General features: G+C 41.1%; 1 protein-coding gene across 5 annotated transcripts in view; it reads right to left on the minus strand.

The window, feature by feature from the left end:
• The window catches only part of AUNIP (aurora kinase A and ninein interacting protein), a 22,855-nt gene extending 7,150 nt beyond the window's left edge, over nucleotides 1-15,705 (minus strand). Inside the window, exon 1 of one of the 5 annotated variants that reach the window (XM_053209256.1) lies at nucleotides 15,486-15,705. In XM_053209256.1, the coding sequence (XP_053065231.1) occupies nucleotides 15,486-15,563 (78 nt within the window). In that variant the 5' untranslated portion in view covers nucleotides 15,564-15,705. Of the gene's footprint in view, nucleotides 1-6,136; nucleotides 7,308-7,489; nucleotides 7,580-12,074; nucleotides 12,226-15,485 lie in introns of those variants that run through there. The other 4 variants (XM_053209263.1, XM_053209261.1, XM_053209259.1 and 1 more) reach the window with 4 other exon arrangements.
• Nucleotides 15,706-18,342: the final 2,637 nt, after the last annotated feature.

Genomic DNA, 18,342 nt, shown 5'->3' on the forward strand with positions numbered 1-18,342 from the left:
ATTAATCTTCAACAAAAGAGGCAAGAACATGCAATAGGAAAAAGTCTCTTTAACAAATGGTGTTAAGAAAACTGGACAGCTACATGCAAAAGAATGAAAATGAGGGGTGCCTGGTGGCTCAGTCGAAGTGTCTGACTTCAGCTCAGGCCATGATCTCACAGTTTGTGAGTTTGAGCCCTGCATCAGGCTTCATGCTGACAGCGCAGGGCCTGCTTGGGATTCTCTCTCTCCCTTTCTCTCTCTCTCTCTCTCTCTGCCCCCCTCTCTGCCCTTCCCCTACTCATGCTCTGTCAAAATAAATAAATAAACTTTAAAAAAAAAAAAAGAAAATGGACCACTTTATTACACCCTACACAAAAATAAACTAAAAATGGATTGGATTAAGGATCTAAATGTGAGGCCTGAAACCATAAAAATCCTAGAAGAGATCACAGGCAATAATTTCTCTGATAGCAGCTGTAATATTTTTCTAGATGTCTCCTGAGGCAAGGGAAACAAAAGCAGAGCAAAAATAAACTATGGGGACGACATCCAAATAAAAAGCTTCTGCACAGCAAAGGAAACTATCAACAAAACTAAAAGACAACCTACCGAAGGGGAGAAGGTATTTGTAAATGATATATACAATGAAGGGTTAATATCCAAAGTATATAAAGTACTTATATGACTCAACACCAAAAAAACCCCAAAAAAACAAAAAAAACAAAAAAAAAAACACCCTCAAATAATCCAATTAAAAAATGGGCAGAAGACACAAACAGACATTTCTCCAAAGATATACAGATGGCCAACAGACATGAAAAGATGCTCATCATCACTCATCATCAGGGAAATGCAAATCAAAACTAATGACATATCACACCTGTCAGAATGGCTAAAATAAAAAACAAGAAACAACAGGTGTTAGCAAGGATGTGGAGAAAAAGGAACCCCTGTACACCTTGGGAGTGCAAACTGGTACAGCCATTGTGGAAAACAGAATGAAGGCTCTTTCAAAAATTAAAAATAGAACTACCATGGGGCACCTGGGTGGCTCAGTCAGTTAAGCCTCCGACTCTTAACTTCGGCTCAGGTCATGATCTCATGGGTTCCTGAGATCAAGCCCCGCGTAGGGCTCTGTAATGACAATACAGAACCTGCTTGGGATTTTCTCTCTCTCTCCCCCTCCCCTGCTCGATCTCTCTCTCTCTCTCAAAATAAACAAACATTTTTAATACAAAAAACCCCACAAAACTACCTGGGCACCTAGGTGGCTCAGTTGGTTCAGTGTCTGGCATGGCTCAGGTCATGATCTTGCAGTTCTTAAGTTCAAGCCGCATCAGGCTCTCTGTTGTCAGCACAGAGCCAGCTTTGGATCCTCACTCCCCTCTTCCTCTGCCCCTCCTCCACTTGCATGCTCTCTTTCTCTCTCAGAAATAAACATTAAAAAAATTTTTTTTTGTTTAAAGAATTACCATATGATCCAGTAATCTCACTACTGGGTATCTACCGAAAGAATACAAAAACACTAATTCAAAAGGATATATGTGCTCCTATGTTTATTTCAGCACTATTTACAATAGCCAAAATATGGAAGCAGCCTAAGTGTCCACTGACAGACGAATGGATAAAGAAGATGTGATATATATATATATATATATATATATATATATATATGGAATAGAATATTATTCAGCCATAAAAAAGAATGAAATCTTGCCATTTGCAACATGGATGGACCTAGAGAGTATAACACTAAGCAAAATCAGTCAGAGAAAGACAAATATCATATGATTTCACTCATATGTGGAAGAAACAAAACAAATGAACAAAGGAAAAAAGGACAAACCAAAAAACAAACTCTTAACTATAGAGAACAAACAGGTGGTTACCAGAGGGGAGGCAGGTGGGATGCTGGGTGAAGGGCTGACGAGTACGCTGATCTTGATGAGCCTGGAGTAATAATACATGAGATACTAAGTCACCGAAACTAATTTAACACTGTTAACTATACTGGAATTAAAGTTTTTAAAAAATACTAAGTCCTATAGAGAAGACTTACAGAAACTACACATTATGTTGAATACCTGAAACTAATTTAACACTGTATGTTAACTCTACTGGAATTGTTTTTTTTTAAATACAAAGTCCTATAAAGCAGACTTATAGAAACTACACATTACCAGATAACAGTAAGACCTCAATTAGCAAAACATCTTGGAATAAAGCTTTTCACCAAGTTGGCCATCTTAGCAGGAATAGAACATTCTTTCCTCAGGTCAGAGCAGTATCAGGAGTGACAATGTCCCCACAGTTATAACTCCCTTACAAGACTTATGGCTTTAAGGAACTATGTTTATCTCAGTGAAATGAGTGAGCACAGGTCATCTGGAACTGAGGGGACCCAGGTACAGTCCTTTAGCTCATTATCCTTACCTCAAAATAGATCCAACCCTTGTGTGTATATTACACAGTGTAAGAAAGCCTGTCTAAAAGGCACAGGGTTCGTACAGAACCAAACACGTTGGTAAGCCACAGCCTAGGTATTAACAATTCTTACCCTGTAAGAATGCCTCAAAGAATCTAACTTCAAGAAATACATTCCCTCCAACCCAAAGCATCTCTAGTCCTTTGGCATTATCACATTCATGGTCCCATTGAGTTTTCTTCTTTCAGAATGGTAGGAGTAACTGACTTCCTACAACCACTGGAGGCCCTGCTATTGCTATCACAAGGATCCCCTGGGATGTATTTCTACAGAGAACAATGTTTCTTTTGGCTGCAAATCACCTCAAAAGTATGGCCTTTTCTTAAAGACAACTCTATTATCAAAGCAGATCTGGGATCATATAATTCACCCTTCTAACTATTGGAAGATGTTTGTGCTTCCATGGCATTGAAGTTCAGTTTAGACCTCGTTCTATTTTTATCTCTTCCAATAATTTATCTGCAAGTCTGTCTTAAAGTTCTGCTTTCAAACCAATTTAATTCCCCTTTTTTATGATTCATATGGCCTTCAAGTCTAGTATATACTTTGATCCAACGTACTTTTTTCATTATGGTCACTGGTCTTGAATTTATGTATGAAATCTCATTACCCTTATATACTGATAGCTTTGAAAAAATACGAACACGTGTTTCTTTTTGCCCTACTTCTTTTATGCTTGAGATCCCATACTCCTCTCTTCCCACTTCTCCAAGTCCCCCCTCCTCCTCAGTCTCTCACAGAAAACCTTTTCCAATCAGTCACTGTCACACCTTATCAAGTCACGCTGAAAGTGATGCTAGCTAATAAGGACACCCAAAAGAGGACTGTTTAAGGGGTCTGACCCAGAAAAGCTGCCAAGATTCCCATCATCTCCAACATAAATGAGCTTGGTTGAATGAATAATAATAAAGTATTCATTCAAAACTTGCTTCAAGCTCTCCAAACCTGTGAAACAAATAACACATTATCCTAGTTCAGATATCATAAACTCTTGCCTAGTCCTAGACTATTACAATAGTTTCTTAACTGGTCAGGCCCTCATTCAATACCTGTTTCAATGAGTCCCCCACCCAATAACTAGACTAATCTTCTTGTAGTATAACAGTCAGCATACCATCTTGCTCAAACTCTATCAATCATTTCTCTACTACCTTGTAGCATAAAGTACCAACTCTCAGACCGCACACATCAATGATTCCAGTTTACCTTTTTCTCCATTACCAAAACCTCTGTGTATACTGTAGCATAATACTTACCTATATGCCAGTTCCTATTATGGCCTCCACCTTGCTCATTTCTGTGCCTCACACAGAAGGGCCTTTTTCACACCCAAGTCTGGAATGCTACATATACTTCAGTTTAGCCCCAAGCATTCCTGATTCCAACAACCAGAGGTGATCTCTTCCCCTTACAAACTTGGCATTTATCACTTGGTATTTCAAGACTTACCTGACAAAATCCTGGTATCAAAATTTGATTCACATACTTTTTTTCTGTCCTCCACAGAACTAGCTTAATGCACAGAGTGAGCACTTAATTCAGTAAATATTTTAGGAAGAAAGTGGGTATATAGGAAGGAAACATTCTGGTTGTTTTATATATGTAACTACTCGTTACATTTTCAACATCAACAAAGCTCTCAGAAAACATTAAGCCTTTTCCAATACTGTGATCAAAGCCAAGGTGAGCTCCTGTCACTGTAATTGGTGTCACCCATAGGTCCAGAGCACAGACTGGATGAGAAGTACACCCATGGAAAACTAAAGGTTTTCCTCCCAAAATAATCTAACAATACAAAATCTGTTACAGGAATCTTCTCTGCAACCACCCGGCACTGATTTTTCATCTTAACCTAATGACAACTTCAACAGGGGTAACAGCAAAAAGCAATTTCTTTTAAGTGTCACAACTAAACTGAAGACCTGATATGTCTACATCCATTAGCATTACTAAGTCTCATAAAAAGGGCACTTCTTGCTAATGAGATTTTTCTCACTTAAAGAATGTCCCGCATACCAGATCATTATAGTACGGTGTTTTCATACACATGCCATCAATGTTGCCCTAATAAGACTATGTACTGAAGGTCTGTTTAAGCTTCCTGATTTTAACTACTTCCAGTACAGCAATGGCCAAATGTGGCCCTCTCAATAGCAGAGATGATGGTCCCATGCGAAAAGAAGAGCACTGTGTTCACTTAAATTGCAAAGCAGGTGCCTTAAATAAAATGCAATGGAGCAGAAACCCCCACTCTGGAACAAATCTTCAAGTCCCCCTGGAAGGTGTCAACTTTGTGAAAAGAATTACTGTGTATGTGTGTGTGTTTGTGTGTACACACACACAATATATACAGTTGACCCTTGAACAATGTGAGGGTTAAGGTCACCGACCCTCCCACACAGTTGAAAATCCACACACAACTTTTGACTCCCCCAAAAACTTAACTACTAATAGCCTACTGTTGACCAAAAGCCTTGTTGATAACAGTCAACTAACACATTACATTATATGTATGTACATACATTATATGTATTCTTACAATAAAGTAAGCTAGAGAAAAGAAAATATTAAGAAAATCATAAGGAACAGAAAATATATTTACAGGACTGTACTGTATTTATCAAAAAAAAAAACCTGCAAATAGACCCACGCAGTTCAAACTGTGTTGTTCAAGGCTCAACTGTACATACAACCAGCCCGTGTTATATCTATTCTCCCAATTTCCAAACACTATTTCAAGACTTTTTTTTTTTTTCTTTTTTCTCTACAATCATCTACTTACTCCAGTCCCAATTTCTGGCTCCTAAATGTAAACAGAACTAAAGGGAAAATGCAAACGTCCTTTAAAAAAGGAGAGATGCCAAGGGCTGCAGATAACTGGACAAAAGCCACAGTTTAAAAACATTTAAGAGACTTCCCAACTCCTACCAAGCCCACATTTAGGTCCTTCTTTTTTTTTTCTTTGTAGTGTTTATTTATTGTTGAGAGAGAGCTAACTCAAGTAGCGGTAGGGGTATGTGGGCAGAGAAAGAGGCAGAGAGAATCCCAAGAAGATTCTGAGTTGTCAGTGCAGAGCCCGAAGAGGGGCTTAAACCCACAAACTGTGAGATGACGACCCAAGAGGGTCGAAGACCCAAGAGGCAGACACTCAACCGAGCCACCCAGGCGTCCTTCTTGAGCATAACCATGTTTTAAATATATCCATAGAAAGCGATAATCCGCCAAAAATAACAATTTAAACTTATACTATTCTGAATTAGGCCCTTGTCATCTCTTGCCTAAATTTCTGCACTATCCTCCAAATTCCTCTAAACTTTCAGTGTACCACTTACTTTCACGTAAGTACAACTGGGCTAATCTTGGAGACTGTTATGTCAAATGCCTTCCATGAATTTCCCACCACATGGTACTATTACCCTCCTAGTCTCACCTTCAACTCCCCTACATTTTTAACAGCTTTTTAACAACTACATAACAGATATATAACCTTTTTAACAGAGATATAATCCACATACCATAAAATTCACCTACTTACGTGTACAGTTAAGTGTTTTTTAATAGAGTTGTATAAACATCACCACTATCTACTTTTAGAACATTTTTCATTGTACCCATTAGCAGTCATTCCCCATTCCCACCCCACCCTAGCCCCAGGAAACACTGACTTACTTTTATGTATCTAGAGATTTGTCTATTCCGGACCTTTCATACATCATACAACAGCTGGTCTTTTGTGACTGGCTTCTTTCACTGAGTGTGTTTTGGAGGTTCATCCAGCTTGCAGCAGGTGTATGAACTTTAGTCCCTTTTTATTGCCAAATAATATTCCATTGTTTGGATATACCCTTTTATCTATCCATTCATCATTGTCGGGCGACTGGGCTGTTTTTATTCTTTACTATTACAGGAAATGTTGCTACAAACATTCAAACATTCACTCATTGGTGTACGAGTTTTTTGTGAAAATATCTTTTCATATCTCGGGTATACACATAAAGGCAGAAGTGCCAGGTCATACGTTGAACGTATAGGTAACTACGTTGAACGTTTTGAGGAACTGCCGAACCGTCCTGCAAACTGCCTCTACCGTTTTATACGTGCACCAGCAATGTATGGGGGTTCCAGTTTCTCCAAGTTGATAACAACTTGGTATTCTCTTTTTGATTATAGCCATTCTAGTGGGTGCCAAGTGGTTATCTCCTTGTGGTTTTGATTTGCATTTCCCTAGTGACTAATGATATCGACTATCTTTCCAAGTGTATATCTGAATAGACCTATAACAAGTAAAGAGATTAAATTAGTAACTTAAAAACTTCCTGCAAAGAAAAGTCCACTGTGTGCCACCTGAATTGGCTGAGAATTGTCAAAACCGGCAAGTTTAGGCTCCTCTTTGTTTAAGAGGCTTCCTTTAGCTCCTGTCTCTCCTCTGACACTTTGCTATAACCAGCAAGAAGAAACGAGGTAACACCTTCGGTACTGCCTAGAAATCTCCTTAGCTGCATCACATCACCCAGTTCCTTAAGTACGTTCTCCACCTTCCACCTCACTACAGCCAGCAGTAGTTGTAATAAACCTCCTGTCACTACGTAACAAGGATCCCCTTTCCTCTAATTTCCAGTAACATTATTTTCACTTTCCTTTAAACCCTCACCCACAGCTTCCTCAAAGACCATCCTAGTTCTAAAAGCAGTTTTTAAAAGCTCTTCAAGCTTTCACTAGCACTCCCTTCCAAGTCCTTCCAGCTGCCACCCACTGCCGCATTCCAAAGCCACTCCCCCATTTTCGGTTTTTGTTAGGCAGCACTCCACTGCCAGAACCAAAATCTGCATTAGCTTTCTATTGCTGCATTAACACACTGCCACAACACTTAGCAGCTTAAAACAACATTTATTATCTCACAACTTCTGTGCATCAGGAATTTGAGAGCAGCCTATCTGGGTGGTTCTGGCTCACAATCTCATTAGGTTGCATTTAAGATATCAACCAGGACAGCAATATACACTTTCAAGGTGGCTCACTCACACAACTGTTGGCAAACACAGTAAGGTTCCTCTATAAAGCTGCCTGCATATCCGCACAACATGACAGCTGACTTCCCCTAAAGAGACAATGAGGCTGAAGCCGCAATGCTATTTATGACCTAGCCTCAGAATTCTAACATTAACACTTCCATCACATTCTAGTCATCAGAGTCACTAAGCACAGCCCACACGTGGGGGGTTGCTTAATCTCCACCTTTTAAAGGAAGGCGTATCAAAGAATTTGTGGACATATTTTTAAACCACCACTCCTTCACCCACTATAAAAAATAATCTCGTCGTTCTCTAAATGCTTAGAATTTCCTTACACCACTAAGGCACTTATAGTCTGTCTGACAGTTATGTGTGTACCTACATATCCCATGCTACCAGGATTGGAACCATCTTATCCACCTTTTTATCATCTGAGGACACCTTACACATGATGAAAAACACACTGGACCAAGAGTCAGAAGACCTGGAATCGAGCCTTAGAGCTGCACTTACTCCGAAGTGATCTTGAGGAAATTTCTAGCCTAACTTCAATTTCTTTGTCTGCAAAATGGAGATCATCTCACCTCCCTCACAAAGCTTACTGAGAAAGTTAGGTCAAACAATACATGTAAAGAAGTTTTACAAAACATAAGCCATTACATAAAGATCACATTGATAAACATTTGTTAAGTTACATTTACAGACCCGTATCAGTATTATAGTACTGACCCTAATATAGTGTTGCTACAATGGATTTCAGTATTATTATTATTAAGCCTGTTCAGTTTCAGTGAAATACTTTTCTCCTCTATTTTTTCTTCTTCTTTTTTTTTTTTTTGGTTAAACACTTTGACATTTTACCAGAGGGCTCCAGGCCATCTTTGCTCTAAAAAGCTCAACGTCCTCCCACTTATCTTCTCATCAGAGTGAGAAAAATAGAATCAGCAACTATAACCGTATCTAAAAGGTTTTATCTAAAAGCTCAGATGGATCAGTTCAGTCACTCAATCAGTTTTTACTGAGTACCTACTACGTGCCACTGTTTGAAGGACTGCCCAATGCAACTTTCATTCTAGTAGAGGAAAATAATAAATGAAAAAGTAAATATGTAGTATTGTAGTATATCTGATGGTAAAAGGGCTACAGAGAAAAATAAAACAAGACTAAGGTGTTAGGGAGTATGGGGAGTAGGCGCTAAGTGAAAGGCATTTTTATGGTGGTTAAGAAGTGGACTCAATGTTAAGTTGACATCCAAACAAATGAAAGAGCAGAGCCATGTGGCATTTTAATCCCTATGTATTTGAAGTGAGGTGTATAAAAGTCCCTGCAGAGATACGCTTGGTTGGAAGACCAGTATGACTAGAGCAGAGTGAGGCAGAGAAAAGGAGATGAGGTCTAACATGTGAGAGGGAGCCTGCTTGGGATTCTCTCTCTCTCTCTCTCTCTCTCTCTCTCTCTCTCTGCCCCTCTCCTCCACCCACCCTGTCTCTCTCTTTCTCTCTCTTGAATAGATAAAATAAAACATAAAACATAAAAAATATTTAAAATGTGTGAGAGGACATACATAGCCAAATCTTCCCTTGCAAGCCTCAGAGATTCCGGGTTTTACCAAAGATAGGAAATCACTAGATGGTTAAAATTAACAGTGAGCAAAGGGTCACTCTCATTCTGACTCGGGCAGCAGTGGTAGAAAGAGTAGGAAATTATGAGATTATAAACACAGTTGAAGGCAGAATCCAGAGATTTGCTGATGGACTGAGTGTTAGTAAAGCCGCACAGTGGCATTCAGCGTTCTGCCAAGGCTGGCCAAGAAACAAACCACTGATGCCTCAGCCAAGATTTCTGACAGCTTCACATTTCTGTCTCCTTAGTTAGGCCCTCTTCTCCTTCTCTGCTGCATGTATTTCAAGGGTAAGAAACCTTCTGCATTATAGGTGAAGAAATAGAAATTATTTTTGAGTTGTAATGATTTTTTTTTTTTACATTTATTTATTTTTGAGAGACAGAGCATGAGCTGGGGAGGGGCAGACAGACAGGGAGACACAGAATCCGAAGCAGGCTCCAGGCTCTGAGCTGTCAGCACAGAGCCGGACGCAGGGCTCGAACTAACAAACCGTGAGATCATGACCTGAGCCGAGGTCAGACGCTTAACCGACTGAGCCACCCAGGTGCCCCAATATAATGACATTTTGAATATAGTACACCTAAGAGACAGCAAATACACAAAACACATACTGAATCTTCTTACTTCTTTATTGTGTAGAAAAATCTTAGAAATATTCTTCAATATTTTAATATAGAGGTATCAAAGTTAAAATACAAAATCTAAAAACCATGTAAACAAGATGGCCTTTTCAAAAACTCATACTAAAACTCATGTCTCACATGGAAAGTTCTCCCATCATGTATTTAATGAAAGATGAACAGCAGAAAAATGTTTGATATCATCTCATTTGTGGGGAAAACAGATTTATATACATAGAAAATGTCTCAAAGGATACCAAATTGTTAAAAGTAGCTACCATCAATGAAGCTTTTTACTCTTTTGTTTTGTGTATTTTGGGTGTTTTACTGAATACAGTTCTATACTTATTTTTTTTTTTTACAAACATATATTACTCTCAAATTAAAAAAAAAAAACACTGAAATGAAAACAAATACAGTAGCCTCCATACCAAGGCCTAGGGAATGAGGCTGAGCTTGCCATGTCTGTGGAACCAGGAGAGAAGCAAACTCACTCCAAACTCATCAGTATCTATCTTCCAGCCAGACTACAAACCACCCCAGTAGTCTCCCCAAAATAACAGACAGTTATGTTTAGAGATCAAGTGGGAAGGGGCATGTTTTCTAAAACACTTGGCCACTAGCAACTGCCTTAATGCCTGACATTAAAACTCAAACAAATGTGTGCCTATTTGATAGCTGCTTTAGGGAAAGGCAGGTTTCTACATCCTGTGAAAGGGAATCTTTAGTACTTTGCTCTGGGCTGGAAGTCTTAAAAAGTTAGAGGAAAAGGAACTAGTCAGAGAACCAAAGTTTTCAACAAAATTTAATAGAAAATTTTAGGGACGCCTGGGTGGCTCCTTTGGTTGAGTGTCTGACTCTTGATTTCGGCTCAGGTCATGATCTCACAGCCATGAGATGGAGCCCTGTGTTGGGCTCCTGCGCTGGGCTGGGCATGGAGCCTACTTAAGATTCTCTCTCTCCCTCCCTCTACCCCTCCCCTGCTCACACATGTGCTCTCTAAAAAACAAACAAAACTTTTAACACACATTTCTCTCCACACACATGCACCAAGAAAAGGCCATGGGAGCACATGGGGAGAAGGCAGCTCACTGTCTGTGAACCAAGAAGAAAGTCCTTACCAGAACTGGACCAAGCTGTCACCCTGATCTTGGGCTTCCAGCTCCCAGAATTGTGAGAGAATGAATTCTGTTGTTTAAGCCACTCAGTCAACAGTAGTTCGTTATGGCAGCCTGAGTAGACTAAGGCAAACTACTGCATGCAATGGATACTATTCCACATCATGGAATACTATATAGTCTTTAAAAAAGAATAAAGCAGCTCTTTGTGAATGCATATGAAATGATACATAAGATGCAACAACAAGTGAGAAAAAGCAAGTTGCAGAACAATGTAGAATATGCTACTTATATGAAGGAATAGATATTGTATTTGCTTGTACACATACAGAATATCTCTGGAAGGATACACAAGAAAGTTGTGGCCTCTGAGATGGGTCAAGGATGGTTAAAAGTATTAGGTAGATATTTCACTGTATATCCCATACATTTTAAATCATTACCAGACAAACTGTAATACCTACCCCAAATATGCTTTTTTTAATATTTACTTTTTAGAAAGAGAGAGAGAGTGTGGGCACATGCAAGTGAAGGAGGGGCAAAAGAGAGGGAGAGAGATGATCCGAAGCAGGCTCTGTGCTGACAGAGAGCCTGATGCAGGGCTCGAACTCACAAGTGGTGAGATCATGACCTAAGCCAAAGTCAGACTCTTAACGAACTGAGCCACCTAGGCACTGCTACTGGCCCCCCCTCCCCCCCGGAAAAACATTTTCAAGTAAAAAAAAAAATTTGTTTTAAGGAACAGGTGGTTTGTTATTTCTCAAAAAAAGGACTTTAATGGAGGCACCTGGGTGGCTCAGTCGGTTAAGTATCCAACTTCAGGTCAGGTCATGATTTCACGGTTCATGAGTTCAAGCCTCACACTGGGCTCTGTGCTGACAGCTCAGAGCCTGGAGCCTGCTTCAGATTCCGTGTCTCCTTCTCTCTCTGTCCCTCCCCCACTCACACTCTGTTTCTCTCTCTCAAAAATTAATAAACATTAAAAAAATTATTTTTAATGACTTTAGGGGCGCCTGGGTGGCTCAGTCAGTTAAGCATCCAACTCTTGACTGCCACTAAGGTCATGATCTCACGTTAGTGAGATGGAGCCTCACGTAAGGCTCTGAGCTAACACTATGGAGCTTGCTTGGTATTTTCTCTCTCCCTTTCTCTCTGCCCCTCCCCTGCTCACACTCTCTCTCTAAATAAATAAATAAACAAAGAAACGGTTTTTAAAAATGATTTTAGAGGCACCTGGGTGGCTCAGTCGGTTAAGCATCTGACTTCAGCTCAGGTTGTGATCTCTCGGTTTGTGGATTTGAGTCCTGTGTCGGGCTCTGTGCTGACAGCTCAGGAGCCTGGAGCCTGCTTTGGATTCTGCGTCTCCCTCTGTCTCTGACCCTTCCCCACCTGTTCGCATTCTGTCTCTCAAATATAAATAAATAAACATTAAATAAGAATAAAAAATGACTTGAGTTGTAAGACACTTTTTAACAGTCATCAATTACTTTGTTCAGGAGATTGTAGCCACTGTAAGGGAGCAAAATTTGCCACCCCAAAATGTGTCCCTTTGGCATATGTATTAGTTTAGGCTGATTACTTTAAAAATTTTTTTTATGTTTTGTTTTGTTTTTGAGAGAGAGACAGCGTGTGAGTTGGGGAGGGGCAGAGAGAGGGAGACACAGAATCCAAAGCAGGCTCCAGGCTCTGAGCTGTCAGCACAGAGCCCAAGGCAGGGCTCGAACCCGTGAACCGTGAGATCATGACCTGAGCCGAAGTCAGACGCTCAACCAATTAAGCCACCTAGGTGGCCCTAGACTGATTACTTTTTTGTTGTTGTTGTTGTTGTTTATTTATTTTTGTGAGAGAGAGAGAGAGAGCATGAGTGGGGGAGGGTCAGAGACAGGGGGAGATACAGAATCAGAAGCAGGTTCTAGGCTCCAAGCTGTAAGCACAGGGCCTAACACAGGGCTTCAACCCACAAACTGTGAGATCATGACCTGACTGAAGTCGGACATCCAAACGAATGAGCTACCCAGGCACCCCTACAGGTGCATTTCTATACACTAATAAGGAGCTATCAGAAAGAGAAATTAAGAAAACAGTTGCATCCATTTACAGTTGCATCAAAAAGAAAAAAAATACCTAGGAATAAATTTAACCAAAGAGATAAAAAGACCTGTATTCTGAAGACTGTAGGACATGGATAAAAGAAATTGAAAATGATAAAAATAAGTGGAAAAATCGTGCTCAGGGACTGGAAGAATATTGTTAAAATATCCATACTACCCCAAACAACCTACAAATCCAATACAATCCATCAAAATACGATTTTTCACAAAACTAGAACAAATAATTCTAAAATTTGTATGGAACCCCAAACAGACAAAGCAATCTTGAGAAAGAAGATCAAAGCTATAAATATCATGCTTCCTGATTTCAAACTATACTACAAAGCTATAGTAAAACAGTACGGGACTGACACAAAGACACATACATAGGTCAATGGACTAGAGAGCCCATAAATAAACCCACAAGTATATGATCCGTGAACCTACTACAAAGGAGGCAAGAATATACAATGGGGAAAAGATAGTCTCTTCAATAAATGGTGCTGGGGAAACTGGACCACTATCTTAACACCATATATAAAAATAAATTCAAAATGGATTAAAGACCTTAATGTTAAGACCTGAAACCAGAAGACTGCTAGAATGAAAGGCAATAAGCTCTTTGATGCCCATATTAGCAGTTCTTTGGACCCGAATCCTCAGGCAAGGACAACAAAAGCTAAAATAAACACAGGGGATTACGCTGAACTAAAATGCTTTTGCAGAGGAAACCATCAACAAAACAAAAAGGCAACCCACTGAATGGGAGAAGATATTTACAAATCACACATTCAGTAAGAAGTTAACATCCAAAATAAAGAACTGACACAACTTAGTATAAAAAAAAAAAAAAAAAAAAAGATTAAAAAGTGGGCAGAGGATTTGAAAAGATATTTTTCCAAAGAAGACATACAGATGGCCGAGAGACACTCCTGAAAAGGTGCTCAACGTCACTAACCATCAGGGAAATGTAAATCAAAGCCCCAGTGAGACATTACTTCACACCTGTTAGAATGGCTAGTATCAAAAAGATAAAAAATAACAAGTGTTGGAGAGGATGTGGAGAAAAGGGAACCCTCATACACTGTTGCTGGGAACACAGACTGGTGCAGCTACTATGGAAAACAATATGGAGGGTCTTCAAAAAATTAAAAATAAGGCGCCTGGGTGGCTTAGTCAGTTAAGCAACCTCCGCTCAGGTCAAGATCTCACAGTTTGTGGGTTGGAGCCCCATGGAATCCTCTGTCCCGCCCCCCTCTGCCCCTTCACTGCTTGCACTCACATTCTCTTAAAAATAAACATTAAAAAAAAAAAAAGCAAAAAAAAAAAATTGAAACTAGAATTACCATATGCTCCAATAATTCCACTTCTGGGTATTTACCTGAAGAAAATGAAAACACCAGTTGGAAGAGATACATGCACCCCTATATTCATTGCAGTATTATTTACAACAGCCAAGATATGGACGCAACCCAAGTATCCATCGATAAACATAAAGAAGATGTGATAATACCTACAACGAAATATTACTCAGCCATCAAGAATGAAACCCTGGGGCGCCTGGGTGGCTCAGTCAGCTGAGCATATGACTCTTGATTTCGGCTTAGGTCATGATCTCACAGTCCTGACTTGGGTTTGTGACCTTGAGCCCCACATCTGGCTCTGCGCTGACAGCACAGAGCCTGCTTGAGATTCTCTACCCTCTCCGTTGGCCCCTCCCCCGTTTGCGGGCGCTCTCTCAAAATAAATAAATCTTTTAAAAAAAAGAAAAAAAAATGAAATCCTGACATACAGCATGGATGGACCTAAAGGGTATTACACTAAGTGAAATAAGCTAGACAGAAAAAGACAAATAGGTCTGACTCCACTCATATGTGGAATCTAAATAACAAAAGAACAAACAAAACCGAAACAGATACACAGGTATAAGAAACAAACTGTTCGTTACCAGAAGGGGGAGGCGCAGGGAGCCGGCGAAACAGGTGAAGGGGATTGAAACAGGTGAAGAGGATTAAGTCACAAACCTCCGATTATAAAATAAGTCATGGGAGGTCAAGTACAGCGAAGGGACTATAGTCAATAACACTGTAGTAACTTTGTAGTTACAATAATATCGTAGTAACTGTATGGTGACCACAGCAACTAGACTTATCGTGGGGATCACTTCTTAATGTGTAAATGTTGAATCACTATGATGTACACCTGAAACTACCAGGATATTGAATGTCAAGCATAGTTCTACTCAAAAAACAAACAAAAAAACAACACTCCTCGGAGCACATTTTCTGTCCACCCTCCCCCCACACCTGGAAGCCTTGCAGTCCCAGTCTCTTCCTTACCCATCCACAGCCTGCCTGCCTTCCCCCCCGCCCCATTCCTCTCCACTCTTCCCAAACCCCATTTTTCACCCTTCTTTAGGCTCCAGTCCCTCTCGCCTCTGAATTCCCAAAGCCGTTCCTTTCTTGGTCCCCGACTTTACCTCCATCACCTCCCCTCTCACGCCTCCAGGTCCCTAACCCCTCCCCCAACACCCTCCCGCGCGCCCACGGCCCACCTGCACTTTCCGCCTCTTCAGCGCTGCCGCGTCCAGCCACACGCCGCAGGCCTCCTCCTCCGGGCCTCTCCGCCTCATGGCCGCCGCGGACACCCAGCCCACAAGACGCGTGGCTCTTGCTGCCGGTCCCGCGGCCTCAGGGAAGGGCTATAACGGCCGCCGCCGGCGTTCGGATCTCGCGCCAACGCTGGGGGGCCGAGCCAGGACGTGGCCGCCGGCGCAGGCACCGCCCCGGCGCGCGCCCCGCCCTGCCCCCAAGCCCCGCCCCTTTCCTTAACTCCCGCCGGAGGCTTTAACCGTGGGTTCGCTCCTTGCCCTTAACCGAGGCCTTCACGTCATTTGTGACGGGTCTTCTGACTCGAGAGTCGCTTTCCCGCGACTGTGCTGTGTCAACGCGTTCGCGACACTGCATAAGGAATATATGCTTATATGCTTTTTGCTGTGTTGGTTGCACTTTTTAAAAAATTTTTAAATGTTTACTTGTGACAGACAGTGAGTGGGCGGGGGAGGGGCCGAGAGAGGGGAGACACACACAGAATGTGAAGCAGGCTCCAGGCTCTGAGCTATCCGCATAGAGCTCGATGGGGGGTCCGAACCCACCAACTGTGAGATCATGACCTGAGCCCGAGTCCCACTGCGCTTAACGCACTGAGCCACCCAGGCGCCCCTAGTTGCACTTTCTTGCTGTAAATGTAACTTCCCTGGGGCTTTGGGTTTTGAGTCTCAGTAACCAAACACTCGAGTTTATGAATTACTCTTGAAAGTGAAAAAAAGATCTAAGCATAACTATGAGACCACATGGGAGAGGATTTAGAAAATGGGGAGAAAAATGAAAGCTCAAAGTTTGGAGTCCCAGGCCTATCAGCTCCCAGTCCTGCCTTCACAGCTCGTGTGTGACCTTGGATTTTAAAGAGGATCAAGTGAGGTAACATTTGTGAAAGTACTTTGCAAATTCTGAAAGCCCCTCAGAAATGCAGAAGTGCTGGCATCCCACTCATCCATTCCATCCCTAATCACGTGTCCCATAGATGTTCTTTATATATGTATATATATAAATTATATACATATATACATATTATATGTATATAACTATATATAAATATAAATCATATACAAAAAATTATATAAAGTTATATATATTATATATAAATTATATATATAAGTTATACACATATAAAAATATATATAAACATATAAATATATAAATATATAAATTATATACATATAATATGTATGCATATATATAAATTATATACATATAATATGTATACATATATATGTTTATATATATGTGTATATATTATATATAATATATACATATTATATGTATATAATTATATGTGTATAAATTATATATAGTATATTATATATACATATATGTATATATATAATATATAATAGGATATAATATATATAATAGGATATCCTATTATATATATCCTATTATATATCCACTGTGTGTGTGTGTGTGTGTGTGTGTGTGTGTGTGTGTGTACATATCGGGAGAATGATATTTCTTATTCATTTGGGCTTTTTTAAATTATCTGTACTTCCTAATTTTCCTTCACTGTACATATAAAATCCTCCTTGATTGAAGGAAAGACCAAAAAATGAAGTCCTTGTCAAGTTATAAAGTGGGATTATGTTCCTTTATCTTCTAAAACATATTTAGTAATACAACTGTGCTCCCTTCCTTGCCAAAATGAAAAAGTTCATACATATAGTGTATAGGGCCCCCAACCCCATCCCCAGGCAAAGATAAAACAGGAACTGCCTTCCTCCTCCCTGTTCTGATCCCTGGGGGCCCCAGCTTCCCCTGGAAAGCCCCCTCAACACAGTGAGCAGGTCCATGGGGGTTCCTGGGAGAGGAGACAAAAAGCCAAGAGGCTGGTGTTATCACAGTTACTTTATTGCATCAGAGTTCAGACCACCCCTAAGTCCAGCCCCACTGAACTCCTCCTTCCGTACAAAGGAAGGCCTTTGTATAGGTTTTCCCTCTACCAGGAATGTACTTCTCCATTCACCCTTTCCAACCCAAGACCTTGAGGGTCACAGGCAGCACTGATTATTCCCCTCCTCAGTGCTTCCCCTGACAGGTCATTCTGATGTGAAAGCTTTTATCATCCTGCATTGATCCACAGGCCAGCTGGTGGCCTGCCTCTGAGCAGAGGTCCAGGAAACACTGAAAGCATAACTGAACGGTGATCAAGGAAACCAGGAGACAGGCTGGGAACAGGATATGCAGGACATCAAGGCCGGAACTAGAAAGGCTGGGGGCTCACCGGGTGGGGAGATGACTGAAGAGGCATGGGGCACTGATGGGATCCATTTCCACTTAACACAATCTTCTATCTTTGGGGACGTCCTGGAACTCTAAAGCTCCAGGCTGGAGGTCAAGGAATGGTAAGAGTAGGCTACACACATTAGGAGCCTCCCCCTTTCCTATCCACCAATGACATCTGGGTAGAGGGGGTTTGCTGAGCCCTCTTCTGCCTTTCAGATCAAAGCAGACTCTGGCCTGAATTCCACTGTCACTCCCTCTCAGATCATCTGGAAGCTCCAAACCAAGGTCCTGGGCCCAGCTGACCCCCAATCCTCATCCCTAGCGAGAGGCAATGGGGGGAGGCAGGCCAAGGTGGCCCACATTTTTCTCTCTTTTCCTCTCCCAGGGCAGGCCCAAGCGGTGAACCCCAGCAGCTCGCGGCCAATCCCCAAATCCAAGGACTGGCCATCACCACCCCTGGCAGCTGAGGCATACACAGAAAGTCACCGAACGCCAGACACAAACAACGTTACCAGGCCTTGTTCCCATCTGGAGCCAAGCCCGGACCCCTGGGCCCCCACTACACCTCCCTCC

The sequence above is a fragment of the Acinonyx jubatus genome, chromosome C1 (genome assembly GCF_027475565.1).
Source record: "Acinonyx jubatus isolate Ajub_Pintada_27869175 chromosome C1, VMU_Ajub_asm_v1.0, whole genome shotgun sequence".
Taxonomy (NCBI): Eukaryota; Metazoa; Chordata; class Mammalia; order Carnivora; family Felidae; genus Acinonyx; species Acinonyx jubatus.